This window comes from Phalaenopsis equestris, unplaced genomic scaffold (genome assembly GCF_001263595.1).
Source record: "Phalaenopsis equestris unplaced genomic scaffold, ASM126359v1 Scaffold000765, whole genome shotgun sequence".
NCBI lineage: Eukaryota > Viridiplantae > Streptophyta > Magnoliopsida > Asparagales > Orchidaceae > Phalaenopsis > Phalaenopsis equestris.
This window is the reverse complement of record NW_018165205.1, coordinates 1,118,120-1,141,038: the sequence shown is the minus strand read 5'-3', so window position 1 is coordinate 1,141,038 and position 22,919 is coordinate 1,118,120. Positions and strand designations below refer to the sequence as shown.

At 36.4% G+C, this 22,919-nt stretch overlaps 3 protein-coding genes across 6 annotated transcripts in view; 1 reads left to right on the top strand and 2 right to left on the bottom strand.

Moving 5' to 3' along the window:
* The window catches only part of LOC110031048 (carbon catabolite repressor protein 4 homolog 4), a 107,258-nt gene extending 101,003 nt beyond the window's left edge, over window positions 1-6,255 (bottom strand). The window contains exon 1 of one of the 2 annotated variants that reach the window (XM_020734080.1): window positions 6,102-6,255. In XM_020734080.1, coding sequence (XP_020589739.1) covers window positions 6,102-6,193 — 92 coding nt within the window. In that variant the 5' untranslated portion in view covers window positions 6,194-6,255. The remainder of the gene's footprint in view (window positions 1-6,101) is intronic. The other variant, XM_020734081.1, reaches the window with a different exon arrangement.
* Window positions 6,256-17,778: 11,523 nt separating this feature from the next.
* LOC110031078 lies at window positions 17,779-20,769 on the top strand. Its single transcript, XM_020734119.1, has 5 exons — window positions 17,779-18,684; window positions 19,141-19,199; window positions 19,297-19,425; window positions 20,019-20,154; window positions 20,236-20,769. The coding sequence occupies exons 1-5, from the start codon at window positions 17,977-17,979 to the stop codon at window positions 20,527-20,529; spliced, it is 1,326 nt and encodes a 441-aa protein (XP_020589778.1). The 5' UTR covers window positions 17,779-17,976; the 3' UTR covers window positions 20,530-20,769.
* Window positions 20,770-21,208: 439 nt separating this feature from the next.
* LOC110031070 (U-box domain-containing protein 4) overlaps window positions 21,209-22,919 on the bottom strand; it is a 31,692-nt gene continuing 29,981 nt past the window's right edge. For all 3 annotated transcript variants that reach the window (XM_020734105.1, XM_020734107.1, XM_020734108.1), the window contains exon 5: window positions 21,209-21,543. In XM_020734105.1, the coding sequence (XP_020589764.1) occupies window positions 21,484-21,543 (60 nt within the window). In that variant the 3' untranslated portion in view covers window positions 21,209-21,483. The remainder of the gene's footprint in view (window positions 21,544-22,919) is intronic.

Sequence of the window (22,919 nt, the reverse complement as noted above, 5' to 3'; positions counted from 1 at the left end):
AATAAATTTTTAAAATAATGGCATAAATAATATGATAGTTAAATATTAATGGAAAAGAATAACATAAATTGGATTACATGTCAACCAAATTTATGGGTGTGACAAGGCAGGAAATTTAAAATAATAATATATATGATATGACAGTTAAATACTTGTTAAAATACTTATATTCAAAGCCATGTTTCATCCATATTAAGAGTAAAAACATTGCTTGATAATGAACCTTTAAATACTTTTGAATTCAATTTCAATATTTTATCATATGAAAACCATATATTACGTCAAGTGTCACTTGGTAAATCAAGTTACACTAATACAGTATAAATATGCATATCACTGCTACACAATTATTCTTGAATTGAAAGGGAAGATAAAACTAATAGATTAAATTATTGTGTACTGTGTAAAGGTTCTGTCATGGTTAAAGCCGATGTAGACGCTTAAGAAACCATGGAATGGAATCCCACGACCAGAGATAGTGGTAGCCCGTATTATTGTGGAACCGACGCTTCCTGCGATCACGGGATTGACATCCGCTCGAAATCTTTCCTAATTCAGCATTTTTTTTTCTTTCCTCTTTCATTCCTGATTCTTTTCCTATTTCTCTATTTGTACATAAGGATATTTTCTATCATGTAGCTTTTATAGATTTGTATTTCGCATTTTGTGGATTCAATTTTGAGTTTATGAATTTTGAGACTTTTCTCTAATTTCTGCTCTCCGGAGTGATGTAACATCTTCCTTTACAAGTGGTGAGCCTATAGCTTATCCAAAAATATGTGGTGGATCCCCATCGCTGCCCATACTTTGCTATGTCACCTTTCAAATGTTGTTTTCTATTTGAACAGCTATTGAACTCGTCCAACCTGCTATCCAATATCAAATTTTGTCACATATAGCCTTCCAAATGTCATCTACTCCCCTCTTGTCACTTCCTTCCACCCCCTCGCTACATCCGCTTCCCGAACTCCTTTAGGAGCCCTATAATAGTATCATCTAGTATCAAAGCCCGACAAACCTTAAATTTTTAGGAATTTATCTTTTTTGCCTCAAATCAAAAATTCTAAAAAAAATATCCCCAACATACACAAATCATTCATACTGCAATGCCTAACACCAACCTTAAATTTTCAAAAATCCAACCTTCCTACCATAACCAAAATTCCACCCCGGTACCTACCACCATAACCTAAGCCCCCAACCAACCATCATTTACAATCCTACATCCGCCGAAAATTTAATTAGAAGAAAAGGATGTAATGTCGCCAAGGAGAAACCCTCAATGAGGCCTCAAAAAACTTATTATAGAGGATACACAATGAAAAATTCTCAAACTGCAACAAAGATTTACCACCTTAAGAGAAGACAATCCAGTGAAATCACCAATAACCACACCATTGATTCATTAGATCGAGTAGAGAAAATGAATCCCTTCCATTAGAGAGTTCTAGTGATGAAGAGCAATAATCCAACGATTTGGCATGGAATATAAGACGAGAAGCCAAGAAGTTATAGCGAAAATTGACTTGTCATATTTTGACAGTCCGCCGGATCAAAGTGAGTTCATCGAGTGGCTCCAAACTGTGGAATGAGTTTTCGAGTACAAGAATTTCCCCTTGTCATATGGAACAAGTTTCTAATATTAAGCTAAGGAGAAACACTTCTTTGTGGTTGGAGAATCAGAAGCATATTCAACGGCAGAAAAGGAATAGTAAAACAACCACATAGTTTAAGATGAAAAAGGAAATGCAGCACAAATACCTTTCCCGCATTACCTAAGGGACATGGTCATAAAACTCCACAACCTCTGTCAGAGAGATTCTCTTGTGAAAAAGTATATTTTATCAACTCATGCTGAAATGTGAGTTGATAGAACCAGATGAGAACACAGTAGCTAGGTATTTTGGAAAATTAATGTCATCAATTAGTAATGTGTTGCAATTGCATATTTGCATCTGTATCAATCCATACGTGATGTATAGACCCTAGCTTTAAAGGTGAAGAAACCGCAAGGTTATTGAGCGAGCACCACACCTAATAGGGAAAGTTCAACCCGAGGATCAGGCAATACCAGTGGAATATCCAAGATGATCCCTTTTGAGAAAAAATAAGTTCATGACATAGAAAAAGTGAAGACAATTAACATTCCAAAATTCATCCCAACTAGGAAGTGCTTCCAATACCATGACATTGAGCAAATACGTTTAATTGCCCAAGCATGAAGGTGACCTCTTTCATCGTGCAAGGAGTAGTAAGAAATATAGGCAGTAACACAAGAGATACATGAGAAGGTGATGACATAAAAGAAGTATCAATTTTCAGCCTACAATAAAGAGATGCTAGTAATCTCATGAGTCCTTCAAATTGAGCCTCTAAAAGAGCAATGCTTTCATCATAATATATTTCGTACATGTACCGTGTAGGAAAATATGTGAAGCATCATTATGGATAAAGGCAGCTATAAAAATGATTTCTACACGAATAGCTGACAAATTAAGCCTCACTATTCAGAAGAATTCTCGATCATATTCCCAGACTTGATAGAATAATAAGATTAAGATCAATATTGACAGGAGTTGCCCTATAGAGTATTCTATTCGATACAATTTTTAAGAGCAAATTTGCTGTGACGTGGTACCAAAAGATGTGTGTCACATCTTATTAGATTTTGCTTGGAAATACAATCATTGCATATATCATGATGGATACAAAAATATATATTTTTTCACCAATTGGGGGAAGCGCATTATACTTTTGCCTTGTGAAGTATTCGAGGTGATGGACACTCATACCGAGTTTAAGAATGTGATGCCACAAACTTTTTTTTTCCATGCCTCAAGAGAAGCACTAACAGTGCCAACATTGATTATCCAGGAAGGTAATGTGCTTGATAAATCTAAACATAGGGTAGCCCCCACTAAGTGGATTTTAGAGTTTTTGGAAGCACATTCTACCTCATGTGTTGCCACTATCGAGGGGGATTCAGCATGTCCTTACTTTAAGTACAACAATAACAAGCCTTTATCTCAGTGCGTAGGGTCGGGTACATGAATCTTTTTTCTTCATTGTGTTCTATTGAGTGTCAAATTTTCATTTAATTCTAATAAATTAAGTCATTTTTTAAACAATATGCCTAAGTCTTTCTAGGTCTACCTCTGCATTTCTTAGCATAAGTCGAATAAAGAATATCTACTCTGCTAATTGGATCATTAGATGGTCGACGTTTAATGTGACCAATCCATCTAAGAATACTCTCTCTACTTTTGTCTGCACTGAAGCTACACCAACCCTATCACGATCTCCGCAATAATTAACTTAGTTTTATGCTTCTCTTTTAATGGTCAGCATTCAGCGACATAGAGCATTGCATGTCTCACCACCATCTTATAAAATTTTCTTTTCAATCTAAGCGATATTTTTCTATCACACAATAGGCCTGAAGCATTCCTCCACTTCAACCAACCAACTTGAATTCTACAAATAACATCCCCATCTACAACACCATTACTTTGAACAATAGACCCGAGATATCTAAAGCGTTCACACCTTTTAATAATTTGATCATCGATATTTACAACTTTGTCATTAGAGCTACTACTACTAAAATTACATTCAATGTATTCAATTTTAGTTCTACTCACACGAAAACCTTTAAACTCCAATGTAGACCTCCATTATTCAAGTTTTTCCTTAGTTATTTCTCTAATCTTATCCACAAGAATGATATAGCATACACCAAGGTACATCCTCCGGTAAATGTCCAGTAAGAGCATTCATAACTAGAGCAAAAAGATATGGGCTTCAAGTCTGGGCTTCAAGTCGATCCCTGATAAGTCGATCCCTGATGTAATCCAATTGAAATAGGAAAATATTTGGTCAATCTCGTTCTGTTCGAACACAAGTAACAGCTCTAGCATACATATCTTTAATGACTTGAATACAAAGCATATCAACACATTTCTTCTCTAGAACTATGCAAAGGATATCTCTTGGAACTTTATCGTAAGTTTTTTCTAAATTAATAAAAATCATATGTAGATCCTCCTTATTCTCTATATACTTCCCCATCAAACCTCTCAACAAATGCATAGCTTCCATAGTAGAATTGTCAGGCATAAAATCCAAACTGATTGTGAGAAATGTTTGTAATATGTCTTATCCTATGTTCAATTTCCCTCTCCTATAATTTTAAAGTATGACACATCAACTTAATTCTTCAATAATTTGCACACTCTTGTGTATCCCTTTTACTCTTAAAAATGGAAACCAACATACTCTTCCTCCACTCATCAGGTATCTTTTTAGTTTTTAAAATAATATTAAAGAGTTTAGTAAGCCAAGAAACTCTCAAATCCCCTAAATATTTTCACACTTCATATTTTCACACTTCAATCCCCTAAATATTTTCACACTTCAATTGGGATATCATCAGATCATTACTTTAAGTAGAGATGATAATGTTTTTGCTATTTTTGAAAAAGAACTATTTTTGGAAGATTATATGGATTAAATTGAGTGATAAATTTTGGTTTAGTTCAACGATGCACTCACCAACAGATGGTCAGACAGAAATAGTGAACTGTAACTTTGGAAATCTCCTTAAGTATTTTGTGTGAAAAAATATCTGATGATGTAATTTAGGTTCTTAAAAAGAAGAATAATAATCCTCTACTAATCGAAGAGAATAAAATCGGATCTTAGAGGGAATCGCGGATCAGAATTTCGCAACCCACGATTGTGGTATCCTGTATTGTCTTGGAACTGATGCTTCTCGCAATCGCAGGATTGACAGCTATCGAAAATCTTTCCTATTACAGCTTTTTTCTTTAGTTTCTTTCTTTCCTGATTCTTTCTTTATTTCTTTATTTCTAAATTAGGTTATAATCTACTATGGAGTATATATTTTATGTTTTATTGTTTGAAATTTCGGTCTTGAGTTTATGAATTTTGAGAACCTTTTCTCTAATTTTTGCACTTCGTAGTGTTGTAACATCTTCTTTTTGCAAGATGTGTTTATAGCTTGTCCAGGAAAATGTGGTGGATCCCCATTGCCACCCATACCTCTTCATGTCATCATTCAAATGTTGTTCTTTGTCCAACAGTTGCGAACTCATCCAACATATTGTGCAACAGTAGATTTTGCCTCATTTACCCTTCCAAATGTCATTGACTTCCCCTATTGTCACTTCCTTGCTATTCCACAACCACCCCCTCACTACATCCGCTTCCCAAACATCTACTTAAACCCTAGAACAATATCAAAAGTGCTTGAACAAAAAAATTAAAGTTAATATCATTAAATCATTTGCAATCAGTCAATGCATAATTAAATGCAAATTTGAATTCAACTTTAAAATGCTAAACATTACATGATAATTAAACATTAAATAAAACCATTGTTATGCTTAATTTGAATTCAAATTTTGAAGTACTAGCATGCATGATGGTTAAGGGTTGAATGGAATAGTTGTACTTCTCAAAAGTAACATTGAATCATGTGCCTTATTCAAAAATATCCATCAAGAATTCAAGATAATAAAGTCATGAAATAAATAAATAAACAAATAAAATAGTTGTCGAATTGGGGTTTTTCATGCTCATATGTGTATCATATATCATTTATCTTGTGATAGAAATGCAATTGAATTTAAAACTGTCATGTTTCATAAAATGCGCCAAATGTTATCTCCTTGATTGAATCATGTACACTACTTTAGCATGTGTGCGAGTGTGGGCATAAAGATGGAGAAAATGCCAGCCAAAAACAAGCTTCGCGATCTTCTGGTAGAGAAGCATTTTACGTGGAAAATCAGGCATGTCAATTCCGCGCTAACCAAGCCTCTATTGGTAACCTTTTTACAGGCTATGGTCAAACATGGGGAAGATTTAGACTAGTCGATTTATGACCGAAGAAATAACTAATTGAATGGAGGGATCTGAAGAAGTTGGAGATTTTTGTAGGCTACCCGAGACCTCCGGATTCAGCGATTGCAATTTCGTATGAAACCGATAGTGGCTTTGGCTAGGTTTAATGGCGGCGGAAGATCTAAAAACACTAGTTTGGAAAAAGGAGCGACACGGAATGGGTTGAGAATCCGTACCCGAACGCGGGGAGGGAAAACGCGGGAGCCGATGAGATTCCCCGGAGAGCTGGGACGCAAAACGTGGGGACAAAAGAGATCCCTCGGAGCATGGTACGCCACTCTCTTCGTTCTCGACGTTCCAGCCAAAGCAGGATTCACACGGACCACACTGTTTTTTAGTATTTACATATTTAACATCAAAATATTCATATTTACATTCATATAACAGCACGTCAAAATTATACTCATAAATTTTTAAAAATAAAATTCATGTTTTCATTCATTAATATATAACATTAAAATATTATACATATAAATATCAAAATTTTAGACATTAGGAAAAACTGATGGTTCCCTCACAAGTAACAACAAAATATGTCCTTGTGGAAGTACAAAATCTGACCGAGATAAAGATCTTATTGATCTACTCAGTTGGGGTCACCATTCATTGGCTTGTGAAGAATGACAAATTGAAATATAAAACGATTGATCTATTTAAAAATAATAATCGATTGATTTTAAAAAGTAATAATCGATTGCAGTAACTTCAATCAATCGACGTAAAAAGAATTTAACCGATCGATACAAAATCATTCGATCAATCTGAAAAATTTAAAGATCAATCGATGTAAAAACACTTCATCTGATTTCGAAATTTTGCTCTGGAGTTGATTAGATATTTACCGATGATGAGATATGTGCTATATTAGAAACACCACCCCATATGTGAGTCTCTCCGAGAGGAGATAATCCAATCTAACGATCATGATGGAGGAGAATCAATCTACATCGGTCGATAGACAGCGACAGGCTCACTTCCGAGATGAGCAAACAATCGATAGATATATGATATCACAAGAAATTCAAAAAAAAATATGATGAAAGACAAAAACGAATATGAGATTTATATATACAGAGAAATTGCAAAAATTGTTTATATTTTTATTTCGACAAATTTCTTGAAAATAAAATTACAAAAATTTTCAAAGTTTCGGTTTCATCGGGTTGTCGATCGATCTTTATTTTCGGAGTTTCCCTCGGTCTCTTTCTCTTCCGAAGAGACTTTTGCCTTGTTAAGAATAAGGGTTGCGAACTCATCTGATTTGGATAACTTGGTGACGGCCAACACATGTTGTGTGAAATTTGCTTGCCGATTAAGTCATATGTTCTTTGTTGGAAACAGATGAGGCAATTTCAACTTTTAGACCTTTATTATTTTTCATTAAAGCAACCAGTAATACAAGTGAATCATTCGTTTCAGCAGCAAAATTATCAAGCTTAACATGAAGCATATCCCTATCTTCTCTTGGCAGCTCAGTTTCTTCAAGGCCTGACCATACTTGTCAGGCCAGACCAACTCCACAACGACCAACATAATTTGATGGGTCTCTGCTGAATTGGGAAGCCAGTCATTCAAATTGTCCACCAAGTTGAATCGCATGTTAGTGTCAACCGACAACCTTCCCTCTCCCACTTCACCGGGAGCCATTTGAAGGACTCCATTTTTCTTGGGGAAGAGAGATGTCCAAGTCTTTTATTAGCTTTTATTATGTTGACGGACTGTTTCTCTTTCAAAAGATGGTGAAGGACCATATCTAGAAGATAGCTCTGCCTACTAGTCGGGGGTGGACCCAGACAAAGAAACAGAATCGAGGGGACTAGCTTTGGTCCTATCTGACAATGCAATAAAGGATGGATCAACCGCCAATGAATCTAACGGAGGAGGAGCAGGTGGTTGTCGGACAAGATGGGGTGCGGCGCGATCGGCTGGGTGATCTTGGGCAATGAAGTGCTTGGTGCCTCGGCTCCATCAGAAGCTTCTTCATCCTAAGCAGATCTCATTCCTTCACTTTTCCCTGCATCGATTATATGAAATCGAGCAATGATAGTAACTTCACCAGTTACGGTGTTCTGAACAATGATCAAAGTCATAGAACATGAAGTAACAAATTAATGCAGCTGGTGCCAGCTGTGGCAACGACAACACCACAAAGGGGCTGAACTTGCATAAGACTACCTTTGGACGGGGGGAATTTCAACTTTTGTTGCTTGACAACAAACTTTTCCGAGACCGCCTTCCCTCGAGCGTCTTCCGCAGCATTGGAAGTGAGCCACAAGTCCCAGGCCATCTGACCCTTCAACACCCGATTGACGGTTCCCTCTACAGTATACTGAGGAATCAACAATTTGTGCCATGTAAGCATCGCTTCGATGGCATGTATTTCCTTTGGCATGTACTTAACCATGTTCCCCGAAGTATCTGTTGGTTTCATGTGAATCCCCCAGCTGCAAATGCAGGAGCCCGTCACGAGTTGCTTCTTTCATTTCCCTTAACTTTGTTCTCAACTCCAAGCAGTTGGAGCTTCTTCCAAGTGTAGAAAATGGTGAAGCCATCCTTGCCAACCTTAAAGGGGAAAAAAATGGCTGAACTAGTCAGTCAATTAAGGAATTGCCTCCCGGCGGTAGAAGACCACGAAGGTCATGATGACAACATTCGAATTTGGGAGGACCTGCATTTGAATGACTTTGTACTTATTGAAGATGCTCCGCAGATCAGAACAAAGAGGCGGTCAAACTCCATACTTGAACTGGTCCCTGTAGAAAACCAAGTCCAGCTTGAAGCTGCTTGTCAACTGATCTGATTCCTGAGCTTCGCAAGATGATGTTCTTATTGAATATGTACTTTTCAGTTCCTTTATGTCCACCGTGATCAAAATAGGCACATCGATGGTAGGGTAAGTTCCGAAGAGAGTAAGTGAATACTTCGGGGACATCAAAAGATCGCGAAAGAAAAAGAATTTGGAAGGAAATCGATGAAGAGAGAAAATTGTAAAAGTTAATAGTACAACATTAGCCCTATTTACAGGGCGGGCATGGATGTCAAAGTGCCTCGAAAAGATAAATATCACTCCAAACATTATTTCACGTTAAATTAAATATTATTTTATTAAAAATGGCATTTATTATAGATTTTGAAGAAAAAACTTAATAAAAGGGTCTTCCGCCGCTTCAACTGAGGCATACCCATGCTGAAATATCCTCTAAAAGACCAACTCTCTGGCTAACCTAATTTACTCCATTTGTTCAAGGTCTTATTGGAATTTAGTCAAAATGATCGACCCACAAATGGGCCTGAACTTAGCCCGTTCATTGCTTAACTCATGTCGAAGCACAACAACCTCTACCTCTAACATCGCACAACATGTCAACAACTCCTGCAGCGGCAAATCAACAAGCTCTTTAATCGCTTTCACTGAAGGGCTAGTCATTTCTCTCATTCGGTGCTCCAATGAATCGGAGGACAGCTGCCTACTCTCCAAATGTTCTTACTGAGAGCTATTGAATGGGTCCATCAACCGATACATAGCCTCATTGATCGAGCGAACAGGTGCAATGACTAGATTTTGTTATTCAATCATAGGCGTTGGGGCAGAGTCGACAATGACATTCTTGGATGGCCCGCCATCAATACGATTCTTTGGAGTCGACTCATCTATATTAAGAATAATATGAAGGAATTAGTAAAGTCTACTAAAGTTAGAAAGATTTACATACCCAAATATTTGTTCGATTGAAAGAGGGTAATGGAAAAATTGTCTATTCCTTATTTCGGGAGACCTCCATCTTTTTTTTTTTGACGTGGAGACGGGAGAGAATCGACGATAACTTCTTTTGCCCTCCCTTGACCACCCTCAGTTCTTTTAATAGGTGGAACAACTCATCGACATTCTTTGACAATCACACCCATGCTTGGATCATAAGTTAGGACTTTCTGGCAAGGGTTCACACTCAGGGATTTTTTCAGCACATGCTCCTATGACCTACCAGAGAAGTGACCTAGTCGACCGACTTAGGTCCAGATGTTGATCGTTTTTTTTTTTTTATTTATGACTTTTTTTTCTTCTTTTCCCTTGTGGTAGAAGCAAGGAGTCAAAGTCTTCCAAAGTTAAAAGGCAAACGTTGACATCCTTCTTACTCAAATCATCAGTCATGATGTCACTCAAAGAATCTAAAAAATGAAAGAAATGAATGAAGTGCAGAGCTTCAAGCCTTATTTGTAGAGCTTACTGGGCACGTGAAATAAGGGAGAATTAATTTATTTGATTACAGCACCATTTATTGATTAATAAATTTTCCAACTTTATCGAAGTTATCGCTATCAATGCGCAGAAAATTGGAAAACCAATATGTATATAGTAAAAACGCCAACACAAATCTCAAAGGGATCGAATTCTAGGAATGGAGACCCATACGATCAATATTCAAAGTCAAAGAGTGGATGTCGACCGACAAACAGTCAACCGACTACTACATATCAAAATTCGGCCGACATACCTGTCAACCTATAGACCATAGACTGAGAGAAAATGATCAAGTGATCAAAAGACTTCAATCGATCAATTGGATCCCCTGACAGAATTAATATGTTGTACATGGTCGGTCGTCATAGCCGGTCGAACACGGAGGATCTGACAATCGACAGACATTACTTTTTCTTTTATATAATAATGTAATTTTCATTCGACATGCACTTCAATTCAGTTATTTAACCTATTGTAATAAATTTTCCCTCCTTTTTTGTAATTGTATTTTGAGAACCCTATAAATATGCAATCATGACATAAACGAAGATAAATTTTCTCTCTCTCTTTTTCTTTCTTCTTATCTCAGTTCTAACTCTCGAGACGTGTTTTCCAAAAAATAATTTAGGATTCAACAGGTTTGAATGTAAATTTTTCTAAATTACTTAACAATGAAGATTTGACTAGATTTATTTCAAATTTTAAATTATTTATTTAAAATTTGAATATTATATTTTATATTAATAATCTAATTATTAAATATAATTAATGTAATTTAATTTACTTTAATTTCTATTTACTTTTAACAATAATTAATTATTTACTAAAGTAATTAGTCATAAACATAAATCCAATTATACTATTCATTAAACAATATTTTAACATTAATCAATTAATTATTAATTCAATATTTGTTGAATTATTTAATAGATAAAATTTTGATAAATTGTCTATAATTAGAAACTTTAGGTATGGTTTGGAATTACTTTTATTATTATTATTATTATTATTTTGTTTATTTTGATTTGAAATAAAACATGTTTGATATATTTGATTAAGATATGATTATTTTTTAAAACGCTCAAAATACTAATTATTTTTTAAAGTGTTTCCAAAAACATTTCATTTGTTTTTAGAAACGAAAGATAAAAACATATAAAAATTCATCAAACAAATAATTAAAAAATAAAAATATATATATAAAAAAATAAAATGAATCCCAAACAAGCCAATTAATTGAACTTTAATTACCATAAGATGATATGCCAATTAGTCATTAATTAATTCGAAGTTTTTAAGTTAATTAAAAGTAACTCCTATTTAACTAAATTAAAGTAAAAAGAATGGTAATAAACTAAAAATAAGCATTAATATTAAGTAATAACATTAATTTGAAAAGTTAATTTCTAACTTTAATTAGTATATCTATATTTGTTTAATTTATTCAATATTAATACTTTAAGAAATAGATTTTGCTATTAGTTTTACTTTTAAAATGTGATCTTCTATTTCTTTTATATTGATCACTTCATTCGTCACTCTTGCGTTGTAAACTCTAGCCAAACTACTCTCTGACCTCACTGCGAACTTTAAACCCCCTCTTAATATTTTTTAATGAGCCGACTGACAAGCTAACAACTCAAATCGGGGCTAGCTTGAGGTTGGCTTGAGATTGGCTCATTAGTACATCAAGCTCAGATCACGAGCCACTAATTGAGTCGAGCTCGAGCCAGCTCACGAGTTGGGTCTACTCACTTACACCTCTATGGGGAGGTCATCACTGTTCTGGTAACCTCAAGCAGTCAAGAACTTGCTACCTCCGGTCAGTCGAAGTGTGGAGCAAGAGCTCCCTATCTAGAAAACATGCATGAATGTGGTCTTAGAGATCAACAAAATCACCTTTGAGATTCCAGATATTAAAGGTAAAAATTAATTCTAATAAATGAAAATTTTGATGCATGGTCAAAGGATATGTTGATCAAGACCCTCTAAGACTATCGAGGTGTCTTTGCTCGATCAGCCCTGAAATGTCAGGTATATCTGTCGATGCAGCATGCCACCATCTGAACATCAACCCAACGACCCGACTGATGAAGCAGAAGATGAGGTCGCCAGTTTTCACCTTAGCCAAACTGACCTGAGAGGAAGTACAAAAACTACTAAAGGCCCTATATGTCCTGGAAGTTCAATACCCAGTCTGAGGATCAAACGCGATTGTGGTACAAAAGGTAAAGGACAAGTGAAAGATGTGTGTCGAATTCACTTAGAGATCAGCACACTAGTGGACTCAGGAGTCGACCACTTAGTGATGATCTTCTTGAAAGTCTTATTTGATTATCAACAAATAAAGATGCACCCGATCGATGTAGAGAAAATGACTTTTATAACTAGTGAGGGTATATTTTGTTACAATGTAAATATGTAATACCCTTTAGGCTTAAAAATGCTTGGGTAGCTTACCGGCGGTTAAAGGATGTAATTTTTTCCAAAATAAGAAGGGAAAAATATTGAAGTGCATGTGGATGATTTATTTGTTAAAAGTAAAATGGTCGAACAACATATAAAAGACCTAAAGGAAATCTTTGAAACCCTAAAAAATTCAGCATGAGCTTAAATCCACTCAGATGCACTTCGGAGCATCAACTAACAATTCTTTGGCTACCTCTTAACCCTAAAGGGAATAAAGGCTGATCCTAAGAAAGTACATGTGTTGCTCGGCATGCCATCTCCATGGTACCAAAAGAGTACAGAAGTTGATTGATCATATTATATGATTGTGCTGATCAATTTCCAATTCTAGTGACAAATGTGAAACATTTTTCAAACCTTTAAAAAAAGCAAAGAACTTTGCTTGGTCCAAATAATGTCAGTAGATATTCAAGAAATTTAATGAGCCATTGGCATCTCCACCGCTTCTCTGGAGTCCCAAATTGAATAAAGTGTTATCTTTATACTTGGGAGTCGATCCTAAAGCCATTAATACAATTTTAGTCATAAAAATGCTTGAGAAGCAATTATGATCCACTACATTAGTCGTGTTCTTTGTGGCGCCAAACTCAAGTACTCCTTCAATGAGAAGCAAACTTTCTTTCATGTTGTTTCCATTTGTAGACTTCAATCATGCTTCCAGACATATCTAGTCTGGGTTATTATCGATCACACACTCAAATATGTCCTCAAGCATTCCAATCAATTTTTGAAGTGGGCGGTGGAAGTTAACAAATTCAACATACCCTGTGTGCCCCAAATCAAGATTAAAGTACAATAAATAACATATTTCTGGCTAGATTTTTTTGTGCTAAGCAAATTGAATGAACGTGTACCTAATAAAAGCCATACATGGACACTGCACATCAATGGAGCTTCAAACCAGACTGTGATAGAACTCAGTCTCGCTCACCTCTATCATTCATTTGAAGTTGGATTTTTGCTCACAACAACCATGTCGAATATGAAGCTTTAATTTCCAAGATATGCTTTACCTGCGAGAAGGGAGCCTGATATCTCATAGTAAAATCTAACTCATATTTGGTGTTGAACCATGTCAACAGAGAATTCAAACACATGAATTATGATGGCTAAATACCTGAATATAGCAAAAAAAGAGATCTGGAAGTTTGAAGGATTTATTATCGAGCATATTGCCCCGAAGGTAACCAACTAGCTAACCTCCTATCCAAGTGCATCCACTTGGGGGAGGGGATGCCATAAAGACTGGTCGGCCGATCATCAAAGAACCAGAGACAATAAAATTTGAGACTGGAGGACTGACAAGTTAGATGGATCCTTACATCCAATACCTTAGACCCTTAGAAGATGTCACCGACCCACAGAAGATTAAAGCCACACAGTAGTTGTTGATCGAAAGGAAGCTATTAAGCAGATCAGTCACATCATTGCACTTGAGATGTATAAAGGAAAATGAGGCGAAAGATGTCCTATGAGAAGTGCACTGTTGAGAATTTAGAAGTCATTTTGGAATAAAAACTATAGCACACTGAGTACAACAACGGGGCTGCTTTTGACCTACATCTCAGAAAGACACTAAAGAATTTTTCAGAAGATACGAGCAATACCAAAAGTAGGCACTACTGCAATATTAGCCAACATACAAGCTTTAATCGATTATTAGCCCTGCATCGTTTAGAAATTAGACATCCTTGGACTGTTTCCACTATCGTGAGGCCAACTTAAGTTCCTTCTTATCGAAGTGGACTATTTATCCAAATGATTCATAGCCAAGGCACTCGCTCAGATTATCATAGAGATTGTCCGAAGCTTCATTTCGGCAGACCTTTTCTATCTTTTTGGGTTACCAATTGATCATAATCCTAGATAATGGAACACAATTTGTGGATCAGGGGGTAAATAACTTCAGGTAAATTAAAAGGATCAACTTGAAGTTTGCATATGTGCACCATCCTCGGCCGAATGGATAGGCCAAGATGACAAAAAAATCATCATGAACTTGCTCAAAAAAATAATTAAAAGGGCAAAACAAAATTGGGTCGAGGTCATTTTATATGTTCTATGTGTGGTCCGAATGACAACCAATGACAACCAGACATATACTCAATTCATGATGTCACACGGAATAAAAACAATATCACCAATCAAATATAACCACCATATCCAGTGGATCGTAGCAGGATCATCATTCAATGAAGGAAATCTAACTAAGCTTTAGGAAGGAAACGATAGAGATGTGATGCTCACACATTGCGGAGGAAAAAAGACTTGACTCGGCTCTTGGTAGGAAGAAGTGAAGAAGAGAACGATTTGATACTACAACAAACGTATTTGATAGAATGCTTCCATTTAAATAGACCTTGTGTTGAAGAAGATCGATCGAGCTGCATGTGGACAAACAGTCAGAAAATTGAATTAGACATAAAACAACTCATTCAGTATTGGCCAATAAGTTTTCCCCGAAGTGTAAAAATTGAAGACATAAACAAAAAATAATTCCTTAGAACATGGAGCGAAAATAACCTAAAAATTTTCTTTCCTTAGAAAAATCTTTATATTATTATGAAAAAAATAAAGGTGTTTTCATTAAATCTTGCATTTTTTAAATATACAAAGAAATATTAAAGACATGGTTCAACTAACTATATGCACAATCTCGAGTTCAAATGACACTCAGAGAACTTGAGGAGTTCACGGAAAGGATCTTAGGCATCTAGGAAATACTTGGGAAATTCAAACCCAAATAGTGGTGCTAACGATAGTATATGATGCCCAATCGACAAAAAAGTGACTAAAAACTGATAGCGACACAAGATATTCAATCTATAAAACTCATCTAAAAATGTCCTACAACAACACAAGATGTTTGATCAACATTATCACAAAAATTGATCATCAACGTCTAAGCATCAATAAAAACCTGTCCCTTAACTCGGCTCAGGTCAAGCTCTAGCGATGATTTCTTGCCCACTAGTGATAAGATCCATGAAGGGTAGTGAGCAAATCAACATGGCAGCAAGTTTCAATGGTCACACCCGTGAAGATTGCACCAATATCCACTGAATATGTCTAGGGAAATGTGAGGCTCATTCAAGGCAATGACCCAACCGAACAACTAAGACATATAAACTAAGAAATTTGAGCGGAGTTGTAACACATCAAATGCAACCAAAAATCTTTTTGTTAAGAGTCGAAATATTAGCCACGACAAACATTTATCACAAGTAAAAAATGTGATAAACATAAGATAAAGGTAAAAGCAGACCAAAAACAACCTTTCAATTCTCGAATAAAATAAGTCTGAAATTTCTGATATATTTGAGAATACCCCGATTACAAAAAAAAAGAAAAGAAAAGAACTCCCAAACAAAAAAGAGTTTGTCGATGACACTTCAAGGAAAATCTCTCACAACCTTTCTATTTTTTCATGAAGTTTTATCGTTAATATGCATATAAAGACTTTGTCACAAACACTAAAAAAACTTGCCCCTCACAAGCGAGTTCCTAGAAAGTAAAGGGGAAGTAGTCTACACTTTTTGGACTCTACTCAGTCGTCTGACCCACAAAGCGCAAGCATCGGTAAAAGCCTATGTCCCCTAATTCAACACATGTCAAGCTTTTGAGGTGGTTCCCATCCCACCAATGACAAAATCTACTATGAGTAGCGTGCAAATGAACCAAATAGTGAGTTTGGACGGTTAGCCCGCAAATATTGTAACAAGATTTGCTTAATACGTTTAGCGTAAGGTGCAGCCCGTCCAAGTCGACAACCTAATCTAGTGACTGAGATATAGGATGTGTAAGATTTAGGTTAGGTGATAGCATCTCAAACTCAATCATTAGCTTTTTCAGCCTCATTTAGTCACTCAATTTTATAATATCTTACAAAATCACCACTCATATTCTTACTTAATTTTTTTTTTTCTTATATTTGGTGATACAAACAATATTAGTTTTATTTTTATAATTCTATTATTGTTTTCGCGGTTGTCTTTCAAAGATATAAGAAGATTAAAAAACTAAAACTTGTTTGACTGAATCTCTCAGAGGGACGACTCGCAGTCTGGACAACTCACATATTTGAACATCCGCCGTCAGGATGATTTGCTACCTGGAAAACCCACAAATTGAACAATCCATAGCCTAGACTAAGGGTCCAAATGAGTCGAGTTAAGCAAAAGTAATGTTGAGCTCGTGCTTGTCTCTTGTGACAAATGTGAGCTCGAGCTCACCTAGTACTGGTATAAACCGACTTGCGAGTTCGAACTAAAAACTCAATTTTTTTACGAGAGCTCACCGGAGAAGGAATTTGTGGCCAGAGGAGGTGGAGGAGGCAAGTGGAACTCAACGAAAAATACATCGACATAACTAGTAATAGATCAATCAAACCGACTCGCAAGCCATCGAGTTGAGTCGTGATAAGCTCGAGCTCTTAAAATACATGAGCTTAAGTTTGAAGACGAGTTGGCTTGCGAGCGAGCTCGACTCATTTGTACTCCTAGTCTGGATGACCCAGTTCAACCAACCGAGCTGACATTGCCGATCTGAAGACAATTAAGCTCAGTCAGTCGAGCCATAAAACAAACGAATGACAAGCTCATACATTTAAAATTCCTAAAATATCATGTAAAACCCTCATTAGAGCCAACAAACTTGTAATTTCATATTTTGTACCATCTCGTCTATAAATAGGGCAAGTATTTCATGAGAAATGGTGGCTAATCGATATATTGATTATTATTCATTATTGAGTATTTTTCTCTGTCCCTCTCTATTGTATCTCTATTCTTTGGTTGTGATTTAAGGACATATAAAGATTCAACAAACATCTACAATTATAATTATTATAATTATGTTACACAAATAAAATTTAATGTTTTTTAATCCAATAAAAAAATTAATATAAATAAATATTTTCATTAATTATTTAAAATTAAAATAAATTAAACACGTACAAATAAATATTCGTCAATATTAAATTGATTTATGAATAAAATTTAATAATATTATCTGACTTTGGCTGATTTGGTTAATGAACAAATCAAAATCTGAAATTTCTTGAAAACTCGTTGCTTTAAAGTCCCGTAACGAATTTTCTAAGAGTCTGACCAGCGGCTGCGCGTCATTTTTCCCCGCTTCGCTTCGAAAATCCGACAATTTTCCTGCTCTTCCTTCCCCCCTGCTTCTAGAACAGAAACAAAGCAGGCTAGTTTAGCTGCATCCTCTAGAAAAATCACAATTTTCTTCGGCTCCTCCCGTTTCAATGACAGCCTTCTCTTCTCCTTCTCTCCACCGTTTCTTCCCGAAACCCAAACGCAATCTCAGTTCCCCACCCTGGTCAGATGCCACCCGCTTGCTGCGGCGGCCTCGAATGTGTTCTCTGCGCCACCTGCGCCCGCTGGGCTTGGCGCCGCTGCTCCCACGCCGGCGCCCACGACAGCGCTTCATGGCCTCCCGCTTCCGCCCCAGATTTCGCGCCCATCCCCCGAGCCTGCCGCGCCATCCTCGCCTCATATGAAGACGACCTATCGCACCCTCGCTGGGCGCCATCGCCCTTTGGCTACCGCATGGATCCCTCCTCCGTCATCCGCCGCGCCACCGACGCCGACACCGCTGACCGCTGCCCTCCATACCTTATCTACATCGACCGCGACAACTTGGAGCTCGTTCTCGCAGTACGCGGCCTCAACCTCGGCCGCGGCGCGGATTACCGCCTCTTGTTTGATAACAGACCCGAGGCCCAACGTTTTGATGGGGGCTACGTGCACCGGGGGTTGCTCAAGGCTGCTGTTTGGATTTTGAACCGCGAGGCAAAGACGCTGAGAGGGGCATTGATGGAAGCAGGGCCGGAGTGCCGGTTGGTATTCGCCGGACATTCGTTAGGTGCAGGGGTGGCGGCGATGATGGCGGCGGTGGCTGTTAATTCCTTGGACCGGTTTGGTGGGATTGGGAGGGACTTGGTGAGCTGCTATGCCGTCGCACCCGCACGGTGTATGTCGATTGATCTGGCAGTCAAGTACGCCGACGTCATACATTCTGTCGTGCTTCAGGTGCTGCTACGACTTGGCTTCTTCTTTTTCTTTTTTATTCTCTTCAGTCATTTCGTTATTATAATACAAACATATAGTAATTGTGAGCACAATTACCACAAACATGCTAAATTAGGCTTTGTGGTGTAATTTTGATTTTGGTGAACCGAAATAATGCATTTGAGGGGTGCAATTCAGCATAAAAATGCAGTATTTTCTTGTATCTTACTGTATAATCCTTTTTGGGTCTATAGCTGTAGAAAATATTCCGTCTGGACACCGAACGTCAGGACTATCAACTACAGGCGGCCACGTCGCCATACACGTCATTGTCAGGCGACGTGACCTCCAGTGGTTGGCCGTCGCACGTCCAAAGAGAATATTTTTTTCTCTATATGTGGTTCAACAAAAAGGAAAAAAATGTGCTTTCCTTGCATTAATTACTTGCTAATTAAGAACCTCTATGTCGTCTTTCAGGACGATTTTTTGCCAAGAACGCCCACACCCTTGGAACATATCTTTGGATCTATTTTCTGGTAAGCACGATATTTCTGAATTGCTGCTTTTTTTTTTTAAAGCCATCATACTTTTTAACCAATCTTTTTTTTTTTTTTTTCCTTTGGCTTTGTACAGCTTACCTTGTTTGCTATTCTTAGTTTGCATGAGGGATACTTTGATACCTGAGGATAAAATGCTGAAAGATCCAAAAAGACTTTACGCTCCAGGTCGTATATATCATATTGTTGAGAGGAAGCCATGCAGGTATAAAGTTTTAAAGTTTGTTCTTCTTTCTATCAACACCATTTGTAATATCCAGATCTATGTTACTCAAAATTGATTTTCTTACATTTACTTTAGAGCATGAATGAGCCGATGATCTGAGTCTGAGTAGACCTCGCTCAATTATTCTTGTCCTCCAAACTTAGCATTTTGAACTTGAAAACCTTTTTAAGGGAATCTGAACACATCATCCTTTTTTTTCCCAAAATAATCCATTGGCTATTTATATGAGATCATTTTAAAAGAGGCTCAGAATAGTTTTAGCTCATATTAAAAGGCCTCTATGAAGTAATTTGACACTTTTAAAGGTTCTTGGATTAAAAAGATCTCCTTGAAGATCGAGAGATTACTTTGGTACTTTTCTCAGCAAATTTTAATTTATTTCAAATTGAAATGTTTCCATCTTTTATCAATTCAAATGCCTTAAAATATTCATTTTTTTTTTCCGAAAAATATTTTTAAATAGTTTGGACTCATCTACTATAAGTTCAAACTCATCTTTTGTTCTCCAACATATTTTTTGGAAGATTAATCTTTTTGTCTAAAATTGACTGCAATGAATGCTCCATATGCAGTTGCGGGAGAATGCCTCCTGATGTCAAAACAGCCATTCCCATTGAAGGAAGATTTGAGCATATTGTGTTGTCTTGTAATGCCGTTTATGATCATTCACTTGTTTGGATAGAACGAGAAGCTCAAAAGGCTTTAGATGTAAGTAAAAAGAACTCCATGTTTATTTAATTGACACAACTAAGCAAATCAAGTTTCAATCTAAATTTAGTATTTTCTCAGAGGATGCAAGAGAGTTGTGATTCGATGGTCCCTCCGACGCAGCCGATAATTGTAAGGGATCAATCCATTGATAGAGAGCACAAGGATGCGCTCGAGAAGGCGGTGCGATTGACTAAGTATCAATCTTTCAATTCGAATAGGAAACCTTATGATAAAATTTACATCCCACTTGAGAATGAAGAGGAGGTGAGATCTATGGGGCCTAAGTCTGATATAGAAGAACTGGTGGACAAGCTCTTTGACAATGTTGATGTTGTTGAAGATAAGGGAGCAGGAGGCTACAGTAAAGAGTAGTAGTAGAGATTTTGGTAGACAGTCTCTCACACGTTTATGAATGGGAAGATTTTGATACTTGTACACATTATTTCATTACTTTATGTATTATAGGGGTGGAGATGCATTTTATTTCTTGTTATACTTCGCATACTCATCCGGTTTTTTTTATTATTATTATTAGCATTAGAGGTAGTAGTGTGTATATATTATGATGCTCTGTGGGAGGTTAATGTTGTGTAAACATATGTACAATTTAGGATGGAGAAATGATAGAACTTATTATTTTTTAAAATGGATATAATTCTTTAGCTTTATATTTGATTATTTCCCCAAGAATTTTATTGTATAATTCATAAATTAAATTTCTCTGCATGAAGATTTTCTAACTTCTTAAATGTTATTATTAAATGTTTCTTAATTATTTATTTTATATATTCATGATAGGATTGGTGAAGCTATGTTTTAGATTCAATTTATGTTAAGGACAGAGGTAGACCTAAAAAGATTTGGACATATTATATAAAAAATAATCTTGATCTATTAGAGATAAATGGAAATATAACACTCAATAAGACATAATGAAGAATAAGTAGCTTAAAGAGCCATAAAACAGGGGATGATTGTTTAAAACAGTATCAGCATTTGCAAGAGAGAGAGGTGCTAGGCAGCTCACAAATAAGTAGCTTAAAGAAGAATGTAGTCATGAACATGGAATGGAACAGATCATATTAGTTTGATACACTGATTTACAGATTAATCTTATTTTTACAATGATTCAATGTAGGAGATAACAGTTCCCAAATGGCATTGACAACAATTCCCAACTTTTAAAACTTTTAATTTGGGTAATAAAATGCCGCCACCTACAACAATTATAAAGCTCACAATCCAAACAAACTCCTACTTACACACAACTAAGCTGCAAACATAGATACAGGGGAGAAAAAAAATAAAGGAAAAAAAAATCCCACACTATGATCTCCCAACATTACCATGTCGCTGATTCCGGAAGAAACTGAGGAGAGCCTGAGCCTGCAGACGAGTGGCAGAAATTTTAGTACATATTGACAGACAAGATGAAAATCAGACGATTGGGCTTAAAAATGATATCATTTCAGGAGGCATCCATCATCGCAATAGACATAAAAATTCTTAATTATCGTAAAGCTTAAGAGCCAAGATTGGATCATTTACTATGGCCTTATTTGAGAACAATTTTTTTAATTTATTTTTGCTTCTTAAGAAAGATCCTTTTTTTTTACTGATCTTTACTATAAAATATATATCAGTTTATTAAAAGAAAAACATTAAAAACAGAGTACAACAAGTTTCCAGTAATTCTAAAATATTTGTGAGAAAGAAAACAGGGTAACCTTGCTCTATCAACCTCACAATTCGAATCACATTGCCGTAAGATGTCACCAAGGAAGCTACAAGCATGCATTCATTGTCTTGGGTGGCAACAGAAACCTCGAGCAACATTGGAGGGGAAATCAACAGTCGCCAACAAGGCTCTGCTGGGGGCAATCAATGAGGTAATCATGCCAATGAAGAAAAGTGTGAGTGAGAAGGGGTTGTGATCAAGTAGTGTGGCACTGGAGGCAGGATTGGGTGCACATTTAGCGTTCACAAAAAAGATTCTTCCTAAGCACTAAGTCAATCTAGCACTTGCAATGCTTGGACTTAGAAATACAAATAGTATCTAAAAAAGAAATAAGGAAATGTTATTGAAAGAAATGAAGACTCCACTAAGGGATGAATGTTTACACACTTGATTATTTGGTAACTTTGGGTGGTTTCAAATGAGAGGGAGGAACCTCTATTTATAATCCTTCCTCCAGTTCGACTGAACATTCTAGATTACATTATAATAGATTAGCTTCTAGGTAGCTCTATATTATTATTTACATATACATGCTTCTAGAGTTCTCTTGAAACTTTCTCCTTCCAACATTTTTCTAGAATGCGGTGGAACCTTCTAAAATCTCTTATAGATTGTTCTCCTCTCTCCGGTGTTCGCTAGAATCTTCTTTCCCATGGTTGAGTTGCTAACCCCTTTAGAGATGACGGAATGTGACACTCTCCCTCACCTAAGCTCGCAAAGCGCTCATTGCACCTTGCTCCTGATACCGCTACAAATTTTCTTTGAATTGCCATAATCTATCTTTGTGTTCCCAACCGACTTCACTATGAGGTAGTCCTCTCCACTTGAAGAAGTACACTTTATAGTTTAGCACCCCTCATTGACGAATGATCCAATCAATAAGTATTTCATCCACTTATTTATCAAAATAAATGATTATTGTTGGTCGTGCTTGCTTAGATAATCCTCTTGGTGGATTTTCTTCGTATCATGATATGGCTTTAACATGCTTAAAAGAAAAATTGGATGAATTTTAACTTTGGTG

What these genes read in the sequence shown, in the direction of transcription:
- LOC110031078 (XM_020734119.1), top strand. Translation starts at nt 17,977, where the DNA reads ATGCCACCCGCTTGCTGCGGCGGCCTCGAATGTGTTCTCTGCGCCACC. An exon ending in TACATTCTGTCGTGCTTCAG is followed by an intron (nt 18,685 to 19,140) that starts GTGCTGCTACGA and finishes GTCGTCTTTCAG; the next exon opens with GACGATTTTTTGCCAAGAAC. An exon ending in ATCTTTGGATCTATTTTCTG is followed by an intron (nt 19,200 to 19,296) that starts GTAAGCACGATA and finishes GGCTTTGTACAG; the next exon opens with CTTACCTTGTTTGCTATTCT.